The 21,428-nt window shown below is 47.7% G+C and overlaps 1 protein-coding gene across 1 annotated transcript in view; it reads right to left on the bottom strand.

Moving 5' to 3' along the window:
* Positions 1–21,428, bottom strand: part of PKD2 (polycystin 2, transient receptor potential cation channel) — a 60,809-nt gene that overhangs the window by 19,950 nt on the left and 19,431 nt on the right. The window contains exons 4-8 of the mRNA XM_060187786.1: positions 17,989–18,248; positions 12,595–12,819; positions 9,904–10,132; positions 3,384–3,551; positions 781–962 (exon numbers count right to left, since the gene is read on the bottom strand). Of these exons, the coding sequence (XP_060043769.1) occupies positions 781–962; positions 3,384–3,551; positions 9,904–10,132; positions 12,595–12,819; positions 17,989–18,248 (1,064 nt within the window). The remainder of the gene's footprint in view (positions 1–780; positions 963–3,383; positions 3,552–9,903; positions 10,133–12,594; positions 12,820–17,988; positions 18,249–21,428) is intronic.

The raw sequence follows: 21,428 nt of genomic DNA, 5'->3' as shown, positions 1-21,428 counted from the left end.
TAATGTCCACTGACATGATCTTCTCCCTTTCCTAACTAATGGCTCTCCAGGTGGCAAAGAAATCATATACTGATTACTTGGTTGTTATTTCACCTTTTTTTAATTATTATTTTTTATTTTGACCACAGCACTGGTCAGCTCTGGCTTATGATGATGCCAGGGATTGAGATTGGGACCTTTGGTACCTCAGGCATAAAAAAAATCTTTTTGCAGAAGCACTATGCTATCCCCTCCCCATCCAGCCCATGCCTGTTATTTTTAGTATATATTTAAGAAACTTGGAAAACAATGAATAACCCCTGTACTGATTTGAGTTTTTCTAGTATTGGGGGAATACTATTTTCTTTCTGAGAAATGATTTATCTTACTCTTGTAGGACCATTCTTACACACCAATTTTCCAGAACCTAGCCATGGCAGGCCAGTGCTTCTGGGAAAATGAATCCTTGGGGGCCCGGGTGGTGGTGTACCCAGTAGAGCACTCATGTTACCATGTGCAATGACCTGGGTTTAAATCCTGGGTCCCTACCTGCAGGCAGGAAGCCTCACGAGTGGTGAAGCAGTGTGGCAGGTTGTCTCTCTATGTCTTTTCTCCCTCTATATCTCTGAACTTCTATCAAAAATAAATAAAATAAATAAATAAATAGAAAGAAAATGAATCCTCATTGCAAATAACAACTTTTAGACTCTTGGACAAAGAGCAACTGTGGAGATTTGGTGGCCCTTGAGAAGTGGTGACATCTCTAACTAAACCCCCCTTCTTGATTTCTTGTGTACTTACATACACTCTTGGAAGGTACTGAAGTCATCCACCTGCGTGCCAAAGACAAGGTATGCCAGCTGAGCGTAGGCTAAGAAGATGATGAAAAACATAATGGCAAAGCCACAGAGGTCTTTGGCACAGCGGGACATGGTTGTGGAGAGCTGACTCATGGTCCTGTTGAAGTTGATGAATCTGAACAGCTGTAGAGAGAGGGGAAATATGCTCAGGTAGACGAGTGAACGGGAACATGGTCTGGATACCTAATGGGATATGATTCAGCCTCAGGAAGGGGTGAGCTATTCACACCTGGTAGAACATAGGCAGACCTCAAAGACACCGTGGTAATGAAACAAGCCACACAGAAAGGCGTGACCCTACTTGTATGAGGGACCCAGGAAGAGGACATCCATCGAGACTGAAAGGAAGACAGAGGTGCTGACAGTGGATCTGTGGCTGGGGAGGAGCTGGTGGTCGCTGTGTATTAGTTACAGCTGCCACTGGGTCAATGACATCACTCTAGAAGTTGTAAGTAGTGAAGGCTGCATAGACCATGAAGGTTCTGAATGTCACGGAATGGAAGAAGATAGTTGTGTTCGCATACACACTGTGCAACAAAAGAGAGTGAAGAGAAAAGCGACTTGCTTTTTTGCAAACCCAGTGATTATTTTTTGTTTTGACCAGAGAGCACTAGTCAGCTCTGGCTTATCAAGTGGTGCTGAGATGGAACCTGGGACTCTGAACCTCAGACATGAAAGTCTGCTGCATGAAGCAGTGTGGCATCTTCTCTGTGCGTCCCATCCAGTCACTTTTATTTTCTAACTCAAAAATCATGTGCTGGGTGCCTCCCGTGTGTGAGACATAGCTCCTGGAGCTGGGGACAGAGGTGTGGACAGAACAGAGCTCCTGCTTTGTGCTGACCCCTTTTTCATATGCTGTTTAACACACAGTAAGAACAAGTCAACTTATAATTAAATTGACTGTCGACATTTCCCATTGAAGAAAGATCAAAATAAGAAAGACCCACGCGGGGAGTCGGGCTGTAGCGCAGCGGGTTAAGCGCAGGTGGCGCAAAGCACAAGGACCGGCATAAGGATCCCGGTTCGAACCCCGGCTCCCCACCTGCAGGGGAGTTGCTTCACAGGCGGTGAAGCAGGTCTGTAGGTGTCTATCTTTCTCTCCCCCTCTCTGTCTTCCCCTCCTCTCTCCGTTTCTCTCTGTCCTATCCAACAATGACGACAATAATAACTACAACAATAAAACAAGGGCAACAAAAGGGAATAAATAAATAAAATAAAATATTTTTTAAAAAGACCCACGCAAACGAAAACTACTAATACAAGCTAGGCACTAATCCAAATACCGGGCCTGAAATACATGTTGGAAGGAAATCTCTAGAATTTTACTTAAAGAACACTTGCCTCTGTCCACAGCAAAATTTGTGAACTATTGTCATCTTATTACTCAATATGATTATTAACATCCCTATGAATCACTGATTATTTTGTTACTAATTGTAATAGCTATGATTAATAGAGCATATTTGTTGCTTTATGATGATGATTTGGTGCATTATGATAATTTTTTAAAATTCATTTTGGATAAAGACAGAGAAATTGAGAGAAGACATGGGGGGGGGCGGGAGACAGAGAGACACCCGCAGACCTGCTACACCGCTTGTGAAGCTCCCCCTGCAGGTGAGAACCACGAGGTTTGAACCCAGGTCCTTGTGCATGGTAACAGGTGTGCTCAACCAGGTGTGCCGCCATCCGGCCCCTGGTGCGGTATTAATGGTCTCTCCTGGATGAGCAAGTAACAGAGTAACATGAGGCACCTGTCAGGTCTTTGCCTTTCAGGGATGAACACCAGCTCTGGAGGAGGAGCGGGTGTTTGGATCAATACTCTTCCAAGAACTTTCTGTCATGATGGAAGTGCTGTGGATTTCCTGGCAGGCAGCTGGCTGCATGGAGATGATGAGCACTGAGGATGTGTCTGGAGTCTCTGGGGAACTGAGTGCTGACTGCCCTCAGTCGTCATTAAGCTTAGATTCCAATGGGCTCCCATGACTAAGGGCTCCTCTCTGGGTGTCCAGACAGAAGCATATTAGGTGAGGAGAGCTGGCAGCTGCCTTGGATGAGTGATAGGACGCTTCCTACACTGCAGTCAGAGACTCATTGTGTGAGGGGCCCTGACCCTTTATACCCATGGGAGTGCGCACCAGGCTTGGGGAGAAGGAGGAGGCAAGTAGGGGATAGCAAGAGGTACAGGGCTGCTCCGGTCTAGGGAAGGCTTCCTCACCCCTGCTCCCTCTTCTCCACCACCTGCTGTGTCACCACCTGCTTTTCGTCATAGCCAGGGAAGCACCAGGCTGAACCACTGCAGAGGCCTCTGGCTGCGTCTGTCGCAGGGAATCTACAAGGTAAGGTCTTGGGGGTGTGAAAGCAAAGCAGCACTGCTCCTGGAGGGTGAACGGCTCCAGGGGCCCAGCCGACCTCACTGACCCTGGAAGAGCACTGGGGCCCGTCCCTCGGACGTGGCCACAATAGCAAACCCAAGTTTTCTGACTCTCTGTCCGCCAGGACACAGGATCAGTCCAAGGCCAGGACATACAGTCTACCCTTTACCTTGATCCAGACAAAGAAGACGAGGACAGCGGTTACGTTGTTGAACTGGACCTGCCAGTAGGCCAGGTGCTCCAGGTTGGGGAAGGTGTTCTGGTCCTCCAGGGAGCGCAGAAGCAGCCCCCCGTTGGCTGTCCTATGGATGCTGATGGCGATGGCCACCACAGAGAGCTAGAAGACATAAGGTGCAAGTGCTGCAGTGCCAGCGGCGTCGGGGCTCCCCCCACGGTCACCGTGTCTCTGTCTGTGAGCAGGGTCAGCCCACGTTCACCTGCTCTTTCTGGCTTATCTCACTTAACACGACTCTTTCAAGCTCCATGCAAGAGGAGGAGGAGGTGAGACTTCATCAGTCTGAAGAGCTAAGGAGTACTGTTCCATTGTGTATGCAGCCCACAACGTTCCTGCCCCCCCCCCCAACCAGGGTTATCACTAACGTTTGGTGCCTGCAGAAAGAATCCACCACTCCTGGAGGTCATTTTTCATCCATTCATGCATTCATTCATTCATTCATTCTTTTCTTTTTTCTTTTTGTTAGGACAGAGAGAAACTGAAATATGACGGGGAGATAGAGAGGGGGAGGGAAAGAAAAACACCTACAGACTTGCTTCACTTCACATCAAGTTCCCCCCCTCCAGGCTGGGAGTGAGGTTTGAACCTGGATCTTTGTGTATGGTGACTGTGTGCACAACTGAGTTTGCCATCGCCCAAACTCCTTGAATAATACTTTCAGCAATTCTGTTAATTACAAAAGAGTGTTCACTGATCATTGGTTTAAGTAAATTTGCAGATTTCAGAGACTTAACAAAAACAAAAAAGACAGAAAAGTCACAGCAGCGATATCGAGACTCTCTAACTAGGGTGTCATATCCTTGAAGGCTGCAGGAAGACTGACACACTTGACCCTCATCAAACAGCCTGGGGGGGTGGGGGAGTAGGTTTGGACAGGCCCACTGAGTGCAGAGCATGGGAGAGGGGCAACTGACAGAGAGCCTGGCCTCACTCCTGTCAGAGCAGAGATCGTTTCGAAACAGAAGTGGGATCACAGTTGCCCTCTCAGGAAGAAGGAGGAGAAGAATTGCTCTAAGACAGGTTTTCAATGAAATACTTGTAGAACTCTGTATCTGCTGAGTCATAGACTGTTCTCCACTTTCCTGATGTTACTGGCTCCTTTCGCCTGTGGCCTCAGCCACAACACACACAATCTCACTGCTCTGGGGCAGGTGACTTCATTTATTCAGATACAAAGATAGATGCAGAGAACAGAGGGAGAAAAACCACAGCACCAGAGCTTCCCTCAGTGCTGTAGCACTCCCATGTTGTGCCTGGGCTCCCACCTGGCACCTACCAGGGTCACGTGCATGGAAAGGATGTCTTTCCAGTCCCTGAAACACTGGCTTTCTAAAATAATCTTCGGTGTATATGGTCTACAGGTTGCATCATGTGGGACAGAATTTTTTTAACATGGTGCTGGGAAATGAAATCAAGTCTTACACATGTCCAATACCACTGACCCCCCTGGGCCCAAATGTGAATTTTATTTTTTAATGGAAGGGAAGGAAGAAGGGGGAAGAGGGAGAAATGGGGGGAGTAGGGAAAGGAGGAGGAGGAGGGGAAGGAGGGAAGAAGAGGACAGAGGACAGGGATGGGGAGGGGAAGAGGGAAAAGAGAGAAGGGGAGGGAGAGGAGAGGCACCACAGTACTGCTCCACCATCCAGTTTCCCGTGTGTTACCAGTAAGGCATGTACTCTACTGAGTGAGCTGTCCCCCTACTCTAAGTCTGGTGTATTCCCACTGCATACCCTCCCTCCACCCCACCCCACCCCACCCTGCCTGCCCCACTATTCACTGAGATTCAGGGGACCAAGCATTTATCCACAGGCAGAATCCTGGGGTGATATGGCTGCAGTGAAAGCAGGTACAGGTGGCTGTGGGCCTCAGTCTGGAAGAAATTTCACTTTCAGGAAAAACTCTTCCTGAGACACACGTGCATGGCTGGGGGGGGGGGAGACAGTGATAAGAGGGTGGAGGCGCTTCTGCTTGGGAAGCTCTGGGCACGGTGGTGAGCACAGACCCTTCTGGAGTGTCAGTAATGATCCTGCTGTCACCATCTGTCCCCCCCATGCTGTCACTGCCTCCCAGTCTCTACCAGCCAGTCATTTCTTTTTTTTTTTTTTTTTCTTCCAGGGTTATTGCTGGGCTCGGTGCCTGCACCATGAATCCACCGCTCCTGGAGGCCATTTTTCCCCCTTTTTGTTGCCCTAGTTGTTGCAGCCTCGTTGCGGTTATTATTGCCATTGTTGACGTTGCTTTGTTGTTGGATAGGACAGAGAGAAATGGAGAGAGGAGGGGAAGACAGAGAGAGAGGGGGAGAGAAAGACAGACACCTGCAGACCTGCTTAACCGCCCGTGAAGCGACTCTCCTGCAGGTGGGGAGCTGGGGGCTCGAACCGGGATCCTTACGCCGGTCCCTGCGCTTTGCGCCACGTGCGCTTAACCCACTGTGCCACCGCCCGACTCCCCCAGCCAGTCATTTCTGTCTTCACTGTTCTTGTGCTTGCATGGGAACAACCTGCTTTCTTGATTTTATAACATATCGACTGTGGTGACATATTCATGGCAAGGATCATTTTTAATATTTGTCCAATGGATTCTGGGGGTGGGGTGATAATGACTTGATGTCAGTGCTTCACAAAGTTCAAATGAAAAAATCTGTGGGGCCCAGGGCTAGGATCTTCCAGACTAAGGGTCAAGGAAGAGGGTGGGGTTGGGGAGGTGACTCAGCAAGTCAGCACACGCCTTCCACACAAGGTCCTGGGTTTAACCTCTGGCACATAATTATGCAAAAAAGAAGGGAAGTAGAATGCCAGAAGAGAGAAACATCACTCATTGAGAATTTAGAGAGGCCTTTCTGACACTGAAAGGTGGACAGGATGGATTTTCTTTTTCTTCTTTATTTGACAGGACCGAAAGATATCAAGAGGGATAGAGAAAGAGAAAGACTGTAGCCAGGTGGTGGCATACCCAGTTAGGTGCACAAAGTACTAAGTGCAAGGACTGGTGCAAGGATCCAGTCGAGACCCTGGCTCCCCACTTGCAGGGGGGACGCTTCACAAATGGCAAAGCAAGTCTGCAGGTGTCTTTCTCTCTCTTTCCCTCCATCCCCTCTCAATTTCTCTCTGTCCTATCCAAGTAAGAAAGAAAGAAAGAAAAGAAAAGAAAAAAAAAGAAATAAAGGAAGAATAGCTGCCAGGAGTGGTGGATTCGTAGTGCAGGCAACATGCCCCAGCAATAACTCTGGAGAAAAAAAAAGAGAGAGAGAAAGAGAGAGAGAGAAGAGAAAGATAAAAGAGACTCCTGCAGACCTGCCTCACCACTTGTAAAACTTCCTCCCTGCAGGTGTAGAGTGGGGGCTCAAACCCACATCTTTGGGTATCTTAACACGTGTGCTCAACCAGGTGCACCGCCACCTGGCCCCTGAGGGTGGATATTCTAGCAAGCACCAGTGAAGCATGTCCTTATGTGCTTCAATGAGCAAGGGAGCTTAGCAAATGGTCATGTTTTAAGACCGAAGGGCAAGAAGCCAGCGAACAGTTCTTTGGACCCTACAGAGGCTTCTGGAAGAAAGCAATGAGGAGAAACCAGCCCAAGCAGATGGGACATTCTGGCAGAGAACGGGCAGCTGGGGCCCATGGGTTCCCATGCCTCCTAGATGGACGTGGGCAGAAATGGCCGCCATTTATACCATGGACTCTGTGGGCAGTTTTCAGGGAATTTTATTTTATTTTATTTTTATATATTTTTTAATATATATTATTTATTTATTTATTCCCTTTTGTTGCCCTTGTTGTTTTATTGTTGTAGTTATTATTGTTGTCATTGTTGTTGGATAGGACAGAGAGAAATGGAGAGGGGAGGGGGAAGACAGAGAGAGGGAGAGAAAGACACCTGCAGACCTGTTTCACCGCTTGTGAAGCGACACCCCTACAGGTGGGGAGCCAGGGCTTGAACCAGGATCCTTATGAACGTCCTTGTGCTTAGTGCCACCTGCGCTTAACCCGCTGCACTACAGCCCGACTTTTCAGGGAATTTTAAATTGAGGGAGGTTTATCACAGCCACCCAATGTAGTGTCAGGGGCCTCAGGAAATAGCTCAGAAGTAGGGTGCATGGCTTGCTTGCCTGAGGGCACAGGTTCGATCCCCAGCACCACATATACCACAGCTGCATGGTGCTCTGGTCTCTCTCACATAAAATGCATTAAAAAAATTTTTTTTAATTTTAAAAAATCTTTATTTATTTGATAGAGACAGCCAGAAATTGAGAGGAAGGGGGAGACAGAGACAGAGGGAGATAGAGAGATACCTGCAGACCTGCTTCACTACTTGTGAAGCTTTCCTCCTGTAGGTGAGGACCAGGGGCTCGAAACTGTAACGTGTGCTCAACCAGGTTCGTCACCACCTGGCCCCAAAAATGTATTTTATTTTTATTTTTATTTATTTATTCCCTTTTGTTGCCCTTGCTGTTTTTTATTGTTGCAGTTATTATTGTTGTCGTTGTTGGAGAGGACAGAGAGAAATGGAGAGAGGAGGGGAAGACAGAGAGGGGGAGAGAAAGATAGACACCTCAGACCTGCTTCACCACTTGTGAAACGACTTCCCTGAGCTGGGGGCTCGAACGGGGATTCTTAAGCCACTCCTTGAGCGTTGCGCCACGTGCGCTTAGTGCTTAAGCAGCCACCACCCGGCTCCCTAAAGTGCATTTTTTATAATTATTATTTTAACCAGAATATTGCTCAGCTCTGGCTCATGATGGAGCTGGGAACTGAACCTGGGGCATGGTAGCCTTGAGCATGGATGGATGTCTTTTTACATAACCACTATTCTACCACTCCCACCTGCCTCTTAAAAAAGGACTAAATGAATCTTACAAAAAACATTTTCGGGCCATGGAGGTGATTGAGTACTGAGCTCCTGTCTTGTGTGTGTTTAGGCCTGGGTTTGAACCTGGCATCAGGGGGCAGCAAAGAGAAGGCCATGGATGGTAGCATTGCTTTGCTCTCTTCCTCCCCCATAAAGAATTCTAGGGAGTCCAGTGGTAGCACAGTGGGTTAAGCGCACGTGGCACAAAGCGCAAGGACCAGCGTAAGGATCCCAGTTCGAGTCCCCGGCTCCCCACCTGCAGGGGAGTCGCTTCACAGGCGGTGAAACAGGTCTGCAGATGTCTCTCTTCTTTTGCCCTCTCTGTCTTTCCCTCCTCTCTCTATTTCTCTCTGTCCTATCTAACAATGACAACAATAACTACAACAATAAAAAAAAAACAAGGGCAACAAAAGGAAAAATAAATATATATAAAAGAAGTTTTAAAAAAAGAATTCTAAACAAGTTTTTAAAAGATCTAAAAGTGTTTTGTCATGCAAGGAGATTGGGGCTCAATCTCCCAGTACCCACAGTAGTGGGGGGGGATCATGAACACTGGAGCAAAGCTGTAGGTGTGTCTCTTCTCTCTGACTCTCGCCCTCTATCAAAAAGAAGGAAAAAAGAAAAAAAAATGCCACCAGGAATGGTGGAATCATGAGAGTACTGAGTCCCAGAGATAGCCCTGGTGACAAAGACAGACAGATAAAGGACACACATGTACAGGGTCCAAGAGATAGCTCAGCAAGTAGAGGACATGCCTTACTATTTGTGAGACCCTAGGTTTGAGCACCACAGATGGCACAGGGGGAACTCCGTGAATGGTGGAACAGTGTCGTGGTGCATCTCTAAGATGAAGGAATAAAAAAAAAAAGAAATAGAAATAGCATGTCTAGGAGTGGTGGTACTGCACAAGGCCCCTGGTATCACATTAAAAAAGAGAGAGAGAAAAACCAGACTTTAAACAATTCAAGCTGTTTCTTTTTGTCATAGCTTTACATACTCTGAAAAAATATAAATGAGTTTCTGGGAGCCACTGAAGAAAATACCACAATCATGAGCCAGACATGAAGCGTCCCCCCCATACCCACCCACCTCAAACGGTGGCAAAGCCAGAGACAGTGACCCAGGTCTTGTTCTCAGTGGAGCCAAGAGCTGACTTTATAGCCAGTGCCTCCTCATTCCTTTATCCAGAAGTGTCATTTGTGCAGAATGTGCAGAGAAAGAGTGTTGCTGAGGGAGGGCCAGGAGAGAGAGAGAGCTCAGTGGCAGTGCCCCAGACTTCTGTGCCGCTGACCTCAGAGGCCCCACCGTATGCCACACGCTCCTTCTGTGTGTCTCATTAAAATAAACAAACACACCTGTAAAGCGTGAGCACTGCCTACGCTGTTCAGTAATAAGGTATTAAAAATATGTGAGAAAGAGAGAGGAAAAAAGCACTGTTCAGCTTTGGCTGATGGTGGTGGGGACTGAACTTGAGACTTCTGTGGGTGAGGTTTGCACAGAGCTTCCAGATTCTCCCTCAGACAGGCCCAGGGACACAGTGCTGCGAAACTCAGGGAAGGCCAGAGCTAATACACCTCTGTGATAAGGTGAAGGGCCTGGAACCTACCGCCACAATCACGACGTCCAGGCAGTTCCAGAAGTTCCAGAAGTAGTGCAGCCTGTGGATACGGATCTCCAGGGCCTCCTCCACCACATAGTAAAGGATGAAGATGCAGAAGACAATCTCACAGGTGCCCAGGAAGCGCTCCAGAGCACTGACGTAGTGGATCGGCTTCACGGGTTGGAGCTGCCAGGACGGGACCACGCCGCCCGTGGCTGGGAACTCCACCAGCAGCCTGTGACGGGAACAGCCTCACAGGGTTACGCAGAAGACTCCCAAGCCTGAGGCTCCCGGGTCCCAGGTTCAAAACCCAGCACTACCTTAAGCCAGAGCTGAGGCAAGCGTTCTGGTGTCTTTCATCAGTTCAAAAATAATGAGAACAGAAAAAGAGCAATGGCATTGAGAGGAGGGCATGCCCATGTGGCCAGGAGAGGTCCCTCTGTGCTGTCCCTCCTCATAGTCATAGTACTCACAAGCCACCCAAACTATCGGCATAACATTTCCACAGCTAGTAATTCCAAATCAGTACAATTTTATGCCACAGAGAGAAGCTGTCTGGGACCAAAGAGATTACTTCCTCTTCAGTTCATGTCTTGTCTTTCTGGTGTTAACATTGCTCAAAAATTTTTCATTTGTCCTCCTCCATCCTCTCTCCCTCTTTCTCTCCTTCTTTCCTGTTACTGGAGTTATGACCCCACCATTCCCATTAGCCACTGTTTTTTTTTTTCTTTCTTTCTTTTTTTAGAGGGTGAGAAACAGAGAGAAGACAGGTACAGGTTTGTTCCACTGCTCATGAAACTGCCATAGGTGTGGACTGGGGACGTGAATGCATGCTCTGTAGTGGGTGAGCCCCAGCAAGTCTCCTGAGCACTTGGTCTTGTTTCCTGTTTGATGTGTTGGACAGTGGAGTGAGAACCAAAACACCAGGAAGGTGATACTGAATCCCAGGGCTGCAGTGTAGACTCAAGAAGGAAGTGACTCTGTGTGCAGAGTCCTGCTCCCTCTGTCCCTTTCTCACCAAGAGTCTGCCGCTTGTCCCAAAAACCTAGACAGCCACCTGGAGAAATGAGGTCCCGGCCCAGCCAACGTTCACTCTCAGAGTTTGGGGAGGGGGTGAGACCATGCTGCAGACCACCTGTGGGCAGATCTAATGCCACTCGCAGCTGTGCACACACTTCTGTCACTTATGAACCATGTGGGGTCGTGTCAAAAAGTCTGAGAGCAACTGTGATAGAATTTCATTTCTTCCAGCACTTACTGTCGTGTGGCTTAACATGACAGTGTTTTCTGTAAAAGTTGCTAAATACAAGGACTGAGGAAATCCAACTGGCCATGTAAAATAGCTGAATTTAACCTCAAGAATGATAAAAAAAAAACAATTAAAATAAAACAAACAACAAGGCTACTGTGAGAATATGTCCTCCTTAACTGGTGGGTAAATACATAGGCAAACGTTTGTGTTGGCAAAGCTTGCACCGAGAGGGCTTAAGTATGTGAACTCTGGTTCCCTCTTATCTTAAGCATTTATTGCTTCTGGTATAAGATTTCACTTGGTTCTTTTCTTTTCTTTTCTTTTCTTTTCTTTTCTTTTCTTTTCTTTTCTTTTCTTTTCTTCTCCAGGATTATTGCTGGGGCTCGGTGGCTACACCACAAATCTACTGTTCCCGGAGGCTATTTTTTTCTCTTTTGTTGCCTTTATTGTTTTATCGTTGTTGTGGTTCTTTTGTTTTCTGTTGGCCATCTATTAGCTGTCTCTTCCTGCCTGCTCTGTGAGGGAAGCAATCTTTTTTTTTTTTTTTTTTTGCCACAAGAGTTATCACTGGGGCTCGATGCTGATACTATGAATCCACTATTCCCAGTAGTCTTTCCCGCCTCTCCTCTATTTTACTAGATAGGACAAAAAGAAATTGAGAGAGGAAGGGGAGAGAGAGAGAGATAGAAACTTGCAGAGCTGCTCCACCGCTCATCAAGTGTCCCCACCGTAGGTGGGTAGTGAGGGTTTAAACTCGGACCCTTGTGTAGGGTAATGTGTGCTCATCTGGGTGCAACACTGCCCAAGGCCCCAAGGCCAGTAATCTTTATTTTGCTCATTAAAAGGCTCCAGGAGAACAGTGCCTGGTACCAATGAATATTCACTGAATGAATGAATGAATGAATGAATGAATGGGCATGGGAACCCCTGGGCTGGGATCTTTGTGTTTGCACTGCTACTTGATGTGAAGAATGTGAAGGTGACACTGAAGAACCTGTAGAAGGGACTCTGTGTCTCAGGTGAGGCCTGAGAATGGCCAGTCACCTGCTGTCCCATGGAATCCAGGCAGAGCCACTGGGACTGTGTGGTTTCTAACAGCCTGGGTATCACCCCCAAGTGGGAACCCCAGAAAACAAAGTAACCTGTGCTGACTGGTGCCCCAGGGGACAGTACATAAGCTGTGACCCTTCTCGTGACCCCTAAGGAGAGTGTGGCAAAAACAGGGTTTTGTCTGTGAAGCTTCCCGCTTTGGGGTGAAGGCTGGGCTAGACTGGTTTTAACTAGCTTGCAATGTTCTAGAACCCCAACACCTTCCTCCCCAAAGTTCTCATTCCAGGGCGCCTCCTATTTGGCCTCTTGCTAGCCATGGGCTCCCACCCCAAGGTGTAGCTCCAGCCAGGACAAAGGCACTGGTGAGGGAGGGAGGGGCGTGCACTGGCACCCACCTGACCACGCAGAACAGGTTGATGTTGGCATTGTACACGGAGAAGTCGATGAAGGTGGCCCTGGAGCCGCGGTCCAGCCAGCCGTGAGTCCTGAGCTGAGCCACCTGAGCCGCTGCCTGCTCTCTTGTGCGTGCCAGGTCCAAGTAGTAGCCGGCGCCGCTATACGTGGTGACCACGCCCCAGTGGCTGCTCCCATTCAGGTCCTTCTCACTCGTGTAGGTCCAGCTGATCAGACAGACAGACAAGAGAAGCAAAGAGGGATGAGGAGAGCAGGACCCTTGGGCAGTGAGATGGCTGGCTCCAGACTCTGATTTTTTTTTGTTTTTTCCTCTTTTTTTTTTTTAAATTTTTTTATTTTTTATTTATTTTCCCTTTTGTCGCCCTTGTCTTTTTATTGCTGTTGTAGTTATTGTTGTTGTTACTGATGTCATCATTATTAGATAGGACAGAGAGAAATGGAGAGATGAAGGGAAGACAGAGAGGGGGAAAGATAGACACCTGCAGGCCTGCTTTACTGCCTGTGAAGCGACTCCACTGCAGGTGGGGAGCCAGGGGCTTGAACTGGGATCCTTACGCTGGTCCTTGCACTTCTTAACCCACTGTGCTACCATCCAATTCCCAAGCCTCTGATTTTTTAATTCATTTTTTAAGGGGAGAGAGAAAAAAATTAAAAAGATAGATCTGAGCACTGCTCAGCTCTGGCTTATGGTGATGTTGGAGACTGAACCTGGGACCTCAGAGCCTCAGGCATGAGAGTCTTTTGCAGAACTATTATGCTGTTTCCCTAACCCTTTAAAATTTTTTATTTTCAATGCAACAAGTACCCCATAGCATGTATCACTTCAGACTGTGTACAGAGACATCAGGTGTGGAATGTCAACCCTCCAGCTTCATTACTCTGGTTCCAGATGCTACCATGATGCTGTTCATTACGCCAGGTCTGCTGCATTGCTTGATGTTGTGGTCTATTTACATAATCACTGTTTTGCCTGAGACCTGCCCTGTCTGCAGGGTATTGATTTAATCCCCACTGGTTAGATGGAAGCTTTCTATGTTCTGTTGGCGCTCTTTTTTGCTCCACCCCTCTCTCCTAGTCACTTTCTGTTTTCCACCCTACCACTTCTGTCTTAGAAGATATTTAAAGGCAGATTCTTTTCTGATTAAAAAACACACTGGATTGCATTCCTGCTCAGCCATGAGTTCCTGGTCATCTCTCTCTTGCCCTCAAAGCTAGCCCGGCACCATGATGCCAACCTGACTTCCCTGGGTAGACGACCCCACCAATGTGTCCTGGAGCTCTGCTTCCCCAGAGACCCACCTCACTAGGGAAAGAGAGTGACAGGCTAGGAATACAGACCGACCTGCCAATGCCCATGTTCAGTGGGGATGCAATTACAGAAGCCAGACCTTCTGCACCCATAATGACCCTGGGTCCATACTTCCAGAGGGATAAAGAATAGGAAAGCCATCAGGGGAGGGGATGGGATACGGAGTTCTGGGGGTAGGAATTGTGCCCCTCTTATTCTATGGTCTTGTTAATATTTCCATTTTATAAATTAAAATTTAAAAATATTATATTTGTTTTAATGATAGAGATACAGAGAGAAAGATACGCAGAGAGAGACCAAAGAGCACTGTCCAGTCTTGGCTTCTGATGGTGCCGGCAGTTGAACCTGGAACCTCAGAGCCTTAGGCATGACAGTCTTTTTGGAGAACCATTATGCTCTCTCATTGCTGTCTTGATAAATACACTCGAGTTTCATCAAGCTGGTTGGTGTGCTTGACATGGAAGCTCAGAAGGGATCTCACTCGATTCCCACATGGACACTCTTCATTTCAAGAATGGAGGCCCTGTGGTTCATTGAGGCCACTTTAGTTCCAAGCCTTTAAGGGCAGAATCCGGGCCATCTGTCTCCACAGTCCGTCCCACAGCTCTTATATTATGTGAATCCTCCTCTGGGAAATGGCTCTCAGGGACAAAGGGACTCAGGCCCCCAAAAAGACTGAAGCCAGAGGAAGAACAATGTGGCCCAGCACATGTGGGGGCTGAATTCCTAAGCATTACAGAGTGAGCTCTTGGGGCAGGTGGTGACACACCTGGTTGAGCACACAGACTGCCACGTACCAGGACCCAGGTTCAAGTCCTTGTCCCCTCTTGCAGAAGGGAAGTTCCCCCCCCCACTATTTCTCTCTTTCTTCTTAGTTCTCTCTGTCTTTATAAAACAAAGAAATATTAAAAGATGCTCTCTTAGCAGCTATATGCTTCCTGGGCATTTGTAGAGATCTAACAATAAAGCAAAGACCTTCTCCTCTCATTAAAAAAAAAAAAAAAAAAAAAACCAAACTCTTTATTATGACAGAGACAGAAACTGAGAGGTAAGGGGAGGTAGAGAGGTGAAAGAGACACCTGTAGCATTGCTTTACCACTCAAGAAGCTTCCCCCCCGCCCCAAAAGGTCGGGACTGGAGCCTTGAACACACTGTAAATGTGTGTACTCAACCAGGTGCATTACAACCTGGCCCCCATTCATCTTTGTTTCTTTCCTTGTCTTTAACTTTTACAGAGAGAGAGAGAGAAGAGGAGGAAGAGGGGCATGAGGAGGAGGAAGAAGAGAAAGAGAGGGAAAGAGGGAAAGAGGGAGGGAGCTAATTAATTTTTCTGCAGGGCTTTACTACTCTGGATCAACTTTGTCAAAGAGAAAGAGACAGAAAAAGGGAGAGACACCACAGCACTGAAGCTTACCCTAGTCTGGGGGCTGGGCTCCAATCTGGGTTACACATGAGCTCATTTGTTGGCCCATGAATTTTTTTTTTTTCCGGAAAAAGTAGGGGCCATCCAGAGACACAGCTGAGGTAGGCCAAAGGGAGTGACCGTGGCCAGCAGCCTGCACTGGGGCCTCTGGAAGGAGCAGTGCTGGACTTGATGTGGGTGGGCAGGATATTCAGATGGAGCAAGTGGAAGGCAGCTCACGTGGAGTCTGGCAGGGACCAAGACTACCCAGGCCCCACGAGCAGTTAACCTGGGCTGCCGTAGATGCTGAGCAGAAGGTGGCGAGGTGGACCCCAGCCAGAGTGGAGGGCAAATAAGAAGAGAGGGTTCCTCAGAAGCACAGGATATGGTTGCTCATGGGCTGTGGGGGAGGATGAAGTGAGCTTGAAGAGCAGTCACCCACTAGAGGGCACACTTGCCATGAAGGAGGTCCTGAGTTGGAACCCCAGTACCTGGGAACACCACGGGCAGCACCAGGGGGCGATCCATGGTGTGTGGGGGTGACAATCTAGTCAAGGAAAGACAAGCCCCCGCTCCCCACTGTGTCACAGCACATCTGGACTGCTGCTGTCTCAGCTCTCAGGAAAGGCTCTGCAGAGATTGTGTGCAGACTGACACTGAGCACTGGCCAGTGGACAGCTGCTTCTCAGACAATGAGACAACACTGCTGGACAGGGATTGTCCCCAGGACAGTGGCCTCAAGAGGCTCAGCAGGAGAGTAGTGGAGAGCTCGCCTTGTTTCCTCAGAACAGCTGCTAGTCATCCCCAAAACAATAACTGTCCTCCTTTTAACAGGGTGCTTTCCTGTCTGTCAGCAGGGCTCTCTCTGGGGTTTGGTGCTTGCTTAACCCGACCATCGTCAGCAACCGGTTTTTGATATAAAATGAGAGACAGGGAGTGACAGAGAGGGAAAGAGAGACACAGAGAAAGAGAGACACCTGTAGCACTGCTTCTCTGCTCATGAAGCCTCTCCCCTGGGGGATTGAACCTGGGTCTTTGCACATGGTAATGTGTGCATTCTAGGGCGTATGCCACCAGACGTCTTAAACATGGCTACCAAAGATGAAATTCCCTGCAATTCTGCACACACTGTACATGTACTTCGTGTCAGAGCTTAGGACTCACACAGCTGAGGCTCTTATGGCCCCAGGTTCAATACTTGGCATTGCTGTATGCCAGACCTGAATGGTTCTCTCTAACGTCAAAAATATACAAAACAAATCTTTAAATAACTGTACTTTGAACAAAATGTTGTTTGTAGTCAAGGAATCACAATAAATAATCCCTCTAAAATTAATTTCCTAATTAATTTTTTTATATTTAATTATTCCCTTTTGTTGTACTTGTTTTATTGTTGTAGTTATTATTGATGTCATTGTTGTTGGATAGGACAGAGAGAAATGGAGAGAGGAGGGGAAGACAGAGAGGAGGAGAGAAAGACAGACACCTGCAGACCTACTTCACCACCTGTGAAGCGACTCCCCTGCAAGTGGAGAGCTGGGGGCTCGAACCGGGATCCTTACGCTGGTCCTTGCACTTTGCGCCATCTGCACTTAACCCGCTGCGCTACCGCCTGACTCCCCATTAGTTTCCTAATAACAAGCAAATGCTGAAGGACCACCCTGGATCTCCCCTTTTTTTTTCCTCCAGGGTTATTGCTAAGGCTTGGTGCCTGAACTACAAATCCATCCAATGTTGTTGTTCTTAGATAGGACAGAGAGAAATTGAGAGAGGAGGGGAGGCAAAGAGGGAGAGAGAAAGATAGACACCTACAGACCTGCTTCACCGCTTGTGAGGCAAACCCCCTGCAGGTGGGAAGCTAGGGGCTTGAACAGGATCCTTATACCGGTCCTTACGCTTTGCACCATGTGCACTTAACCCGCTGCACTACTGCACGACCCTACTGCCCTGGATGTCTCTCTATAAAACCCAAGCATTCATCGATTTTTTTTTTTCTTGCAACCACGGTTTCACTGAGGTTTTGTGTCCACATGATTCCACCAAACCTGACAGGTTGTTTTTCTTCCCCCTTTTCCCTAGACAGAGGGTAGATGGCAGAGAGAAAGAGCAGAGAGGAGAGACTCGACAGCACTACTCCACTATTCCTGAGGCTTCTCCTTTACGTGGTGCTCCCCTGTGGTAGCCAGGAGTCTGCACCCAGATCCTCGTGCATGTGCTCTATTTACCAGATGAGCCAACCAGGTGATCCTCAGCTTCTTCCGTGGGGCCCAGATGATCACCTGCTGAACATTTTGAAAAACAGGTGTGTGGCCATAGCTGGGGAGATACCATACTGGTGACATAAATGACTTTCAGGCCTGAAGTTCAATCCCCAGCACCACCATAAGCCTTAGCTTGTAGCCAGTAGTTTGATTTAAAAAAAAAAAAAAAAAAGAGGAAAAGAAGAGGAAGAAAATAGAAAAAAAAAAAAAGTATGGAAAGTGAAACAGGTTACAAAGCAGGAAAAAAGAGAGAAACCGAAGTTCAACTTGGCCATCTACTTAAACATAAGCACTGAAAACTCACTAGATGCACCTTATCCTGGTAAAGAAGCCACAGAACGTATGAATGACTGAATGAATGAGTGAACAGTGGGGCACGTGGCTGGGAGCAACAGATACTTACGCAGTCCCGTTCCGGGGGCCAAATGGCGCCCTGTCCTCACTGCCTGAGGAGTAGATGTCGTAGCACTCCTTGATGTCCTCCCTCAGGTCGGGGGGGATGGAGCAGGAGCCATTTCTGACCCGCAGCTGCCGGAGGCGCGCCACTCCCAGCAGCAGGTTCTCAGAGTAGATGAAGCTCTGGTTGTCTCGGCCATTGGCTTCCGCCCCCTGCCCGGGCCGGGCCTTCCAGTACAGCCCGTCCAGCAGGGCACCCTCGGTGAACTGCAAGGCAGCAAAGGACACCTTTCTCTCGTCCTGCTTTCATTTCCTTCTAAAGGTATTCAATTTATATATTTTTTGATAGAAGCAGAAATTGAGTGAGGGAGAAGTCAAGGTAGGGAGGGAAAGACAAACATCTGCAGTACTGCTTCACCATTCATGAAATTTCCCCCTGCAGGTGGGGATTGGGGTTGAACCCAGGTCCTTGTGCATTGTAATGTGTGTGCTCTCCTGAGTATACCCTCTTCCTTCCACCCCCCTCTCTCCCTCTCTTCCTTTTTTCTTTCTTGAGACAGAGAAGGTATAGAGACAGAGAGTGAAAGAGACCACAGCACTGAAGCCTCTTTGTACTGGAGGCTGGGCTTGAACCTGGGTCACACACATGACAGTATCCAAGCGAACTATTTCACCAGCCCAAAGGTCATGTTTCCAAGGAGTTCTAGCCATGTGGCTGCCTTGTTCTTTCCTGGAAAGTGTATATGGTCTACATTCCATTGAGAACATGGCAGGGACCAGGGTGGGCTTAGCTGCCAGGGACTGGGGTGGTCTGCTCTGCTGCTTGGTGAGCTTTGCACTGGGCTTCCCCCTTTGAGCGTGGCTGCCCCATCTGTAAAATTCACCTTTCCTGTGGCTGTTACACCTGGCACAGGGTAGGTGATTTCTATGTGACAACACAGAATTGGGTCATAAGAGTTTTTTTTGTTGTTGTTTGTTTGTTTTAACCAGAGCACTGTTGGGGGGGGAGGTTGAACTTGGGACTATGGAGCCTCAGGCATGAGAGTCTGTTTGCATAACCATTATGCTATCTACCCCGCCCAAAATATTTTTATTTTATTGATTTTATTTTTATTTTTGAGAGAGATGCAGAGAGAGAGAGACAAGGGAAACATCAGAACACTACTCAGCTCCGACTTATGGTGGTGTGGGGATTGAACCTGGGACTTAGGAGCCTCAGGCATGAGAGTCTGTTTGCATAACCATTATGCTGTCTCCCCCACACAACCCAGAATTGTTGTTGCTATTCTTATTGGTTTTTACTACTACTCAGCACTGGCTTATGGAGGTACTGAGGATTGAACCTGGGATCTTTGGTGCATGGGGCATGAGTGTATTTTTTTTAATGTTTATTTATTTATTCCCTTTTGTTGCCCTTGTTGTTTTTTATTGTTGCAGTTATTATTGTTGTCGTTGTTGGATAGGACAGAGAGAAATGGAGAGAGGAGGGGAAGACAGAGGGGGGAAAGAAAGATAAGACACCTGCAGACCTGCTTCACCACCTGTGAAGCGACTCCCTTGCAGGTTGGGGGCCAGGGGCTCAAGCCGGGATCTTTACACCACCAGTCTTTGCGCTTTGCGCGTCACGTGTGCTTAACCAGTTGCTCTACCGCCTAACTCTCAAGTCTGTTTTTTTTTTTTTTTTTAAATAACCACTGTGCTATTTCCCCAGTCACACAATCCTGCCTTTTGCTTTAGGATGGTGGTGGTGGTGGGCTTTGCACAAGTCCATCCGATCTCACAGGCAACTTCACTTTAGCTTCACATAACTGCAGTGCCCTCTACTTGGAGATGGAAGACTAGTTTTTAGTCCCAGTCTGCCCCCTGGTGGAGATTTTGATCACTGGTCCTGTGTGGCTGCATGGTGAACTCCCCAAGCCTCCAAGCCCAGCTTGGCATTGGTCCTTATGGAACTGTCTATGTGAGATGTCTATGTGAGACATGATCTTCGTTGGGTATGAAGTAAAGTGGTTCTTTTTCAAAGTAGGACAGGTTAGAGATAGACACGTCCTGTCTTAAATGCTTTGTCCTCCCCTGATCAGATGCCTCAGCGAGGTTGTGAGTTTAGCACACTTGCACACAGTTCCCAAAAAGCTGTAGCTCATAAAGCTGTTAGGGACCTTCAGACAGCTATATGAGAGTGGTTGCATTCACGAGGCTATGTGCAGCAGAACACGGCCCCTAACCTGCAAGGGAAAGAGGTTTCTCCCTGGTGCTAAGTGCTCCTCAGACAAGCCTGTGAACTACACAAGTACCCAGCCAGTGGGGAGTTGGAGGAGGGAGTCTGCCTCAGAACATACATGCTGTGCTCTCAAGTTGCCTCACACCTTTCCTGACTGCTAGGCTGGTTGGGACCCGACTCTATAGAATTAAATAACATTTCGCTTCCTGTCTTTCTTCAGGTCTCCGGTTCATTCTTGAGTTTGGACTGGTGAGCTAATCTCTAACAAATTTCCAACAGGACAGAAAAACCTAGCGACTTCTTAGTATCCTATCAGATTATCAGTGCTGATTATATATACTGATTTCCTCGGTTGACTCTGGAAGCGATTCACTTTATATAAGAGTGGTTTGGGATGCCAAGTCATTTCTAGGCATCGCTGGGCCAGCTTCCTTTTTCTCTTCAGAAGCCAGAGCTTAGGAAGAATTTTGCAAAATATCTTCCCAGGAGGAAGCAATGACTTCCTTTCCAATGTTCCAAGATCCCAACAACCTCCCCTTCCTGACTGGCTGGGTTGTGCCCACCACAGCCCTCACTGCCTGGATCAGGCACTGCAATGGGAGACAGGCCAGTGCCAAGAAAGAGATCACAGGCAGAAAACAAAGCAAAGTATGGCCAGTGGGAGACAGTTCAGCTGCCTCAGGCTCAATGGCTCCATCTTTGGTGCTACATGGTGTTACATCTCTGTTCCTCCTGCCATCTTCCCTCTACCACACAGGAAATAAAATCTCAAAGCAAAGCAAAGCCAGGGGGAAATAGCACAGTGGTTATACAAAAGGACTTTTATGCCTGAGGATCTGAGGTCCCAGGTCCAATCCCCAGCACCATAAACCAGAGTTGAGTAGTGCTTTGGTCTCTTTCTGGCCTTTGTAAAAAATAAATGCATTAAAAAAAAATAAACTATAAAGTGTTTTGTGCTACATATGAATATATATGGGCCCTTGCTCAGACTGATGGGGTTTACAGTTGATGGCATTTATATACTTTCCTTATATTTGGGAGTTACTCTCTGCCCTGATCCAGCTCTCTAGTCCTATTCTTAACTCTGACGTCATCTTCCCAAACAGTACTTTTAGTCCACCTGCATGTTAGCTATCAGGCTCAGGCAAAAATGACTAAAGTTACGGGACCCCTGGAACATAGCCAAAATAGACTTCCTAGCTTCTTCCCACATGAAGACTCCTAAT

The sequence above is a fragment of the Erinaceus europaeus genome, chromosome 3, assembly GCF_950295315.1.
Source record: "Erinaceus europaeus chromosome 3, mEriEur2.1, whole genome shotgun sequence".
Classification (NCBI taxonomy): Eukaryota; Metazoa; Chordata; class Mammalia; order Eulipotyphla; family Erinaceidae; genus Erinaceus; species Erinaceus europaeus.
Note: the sequence above shows the minus strand (reverse complement) of the source record. Positions and strands in the feature narration are given on the sequence as shown.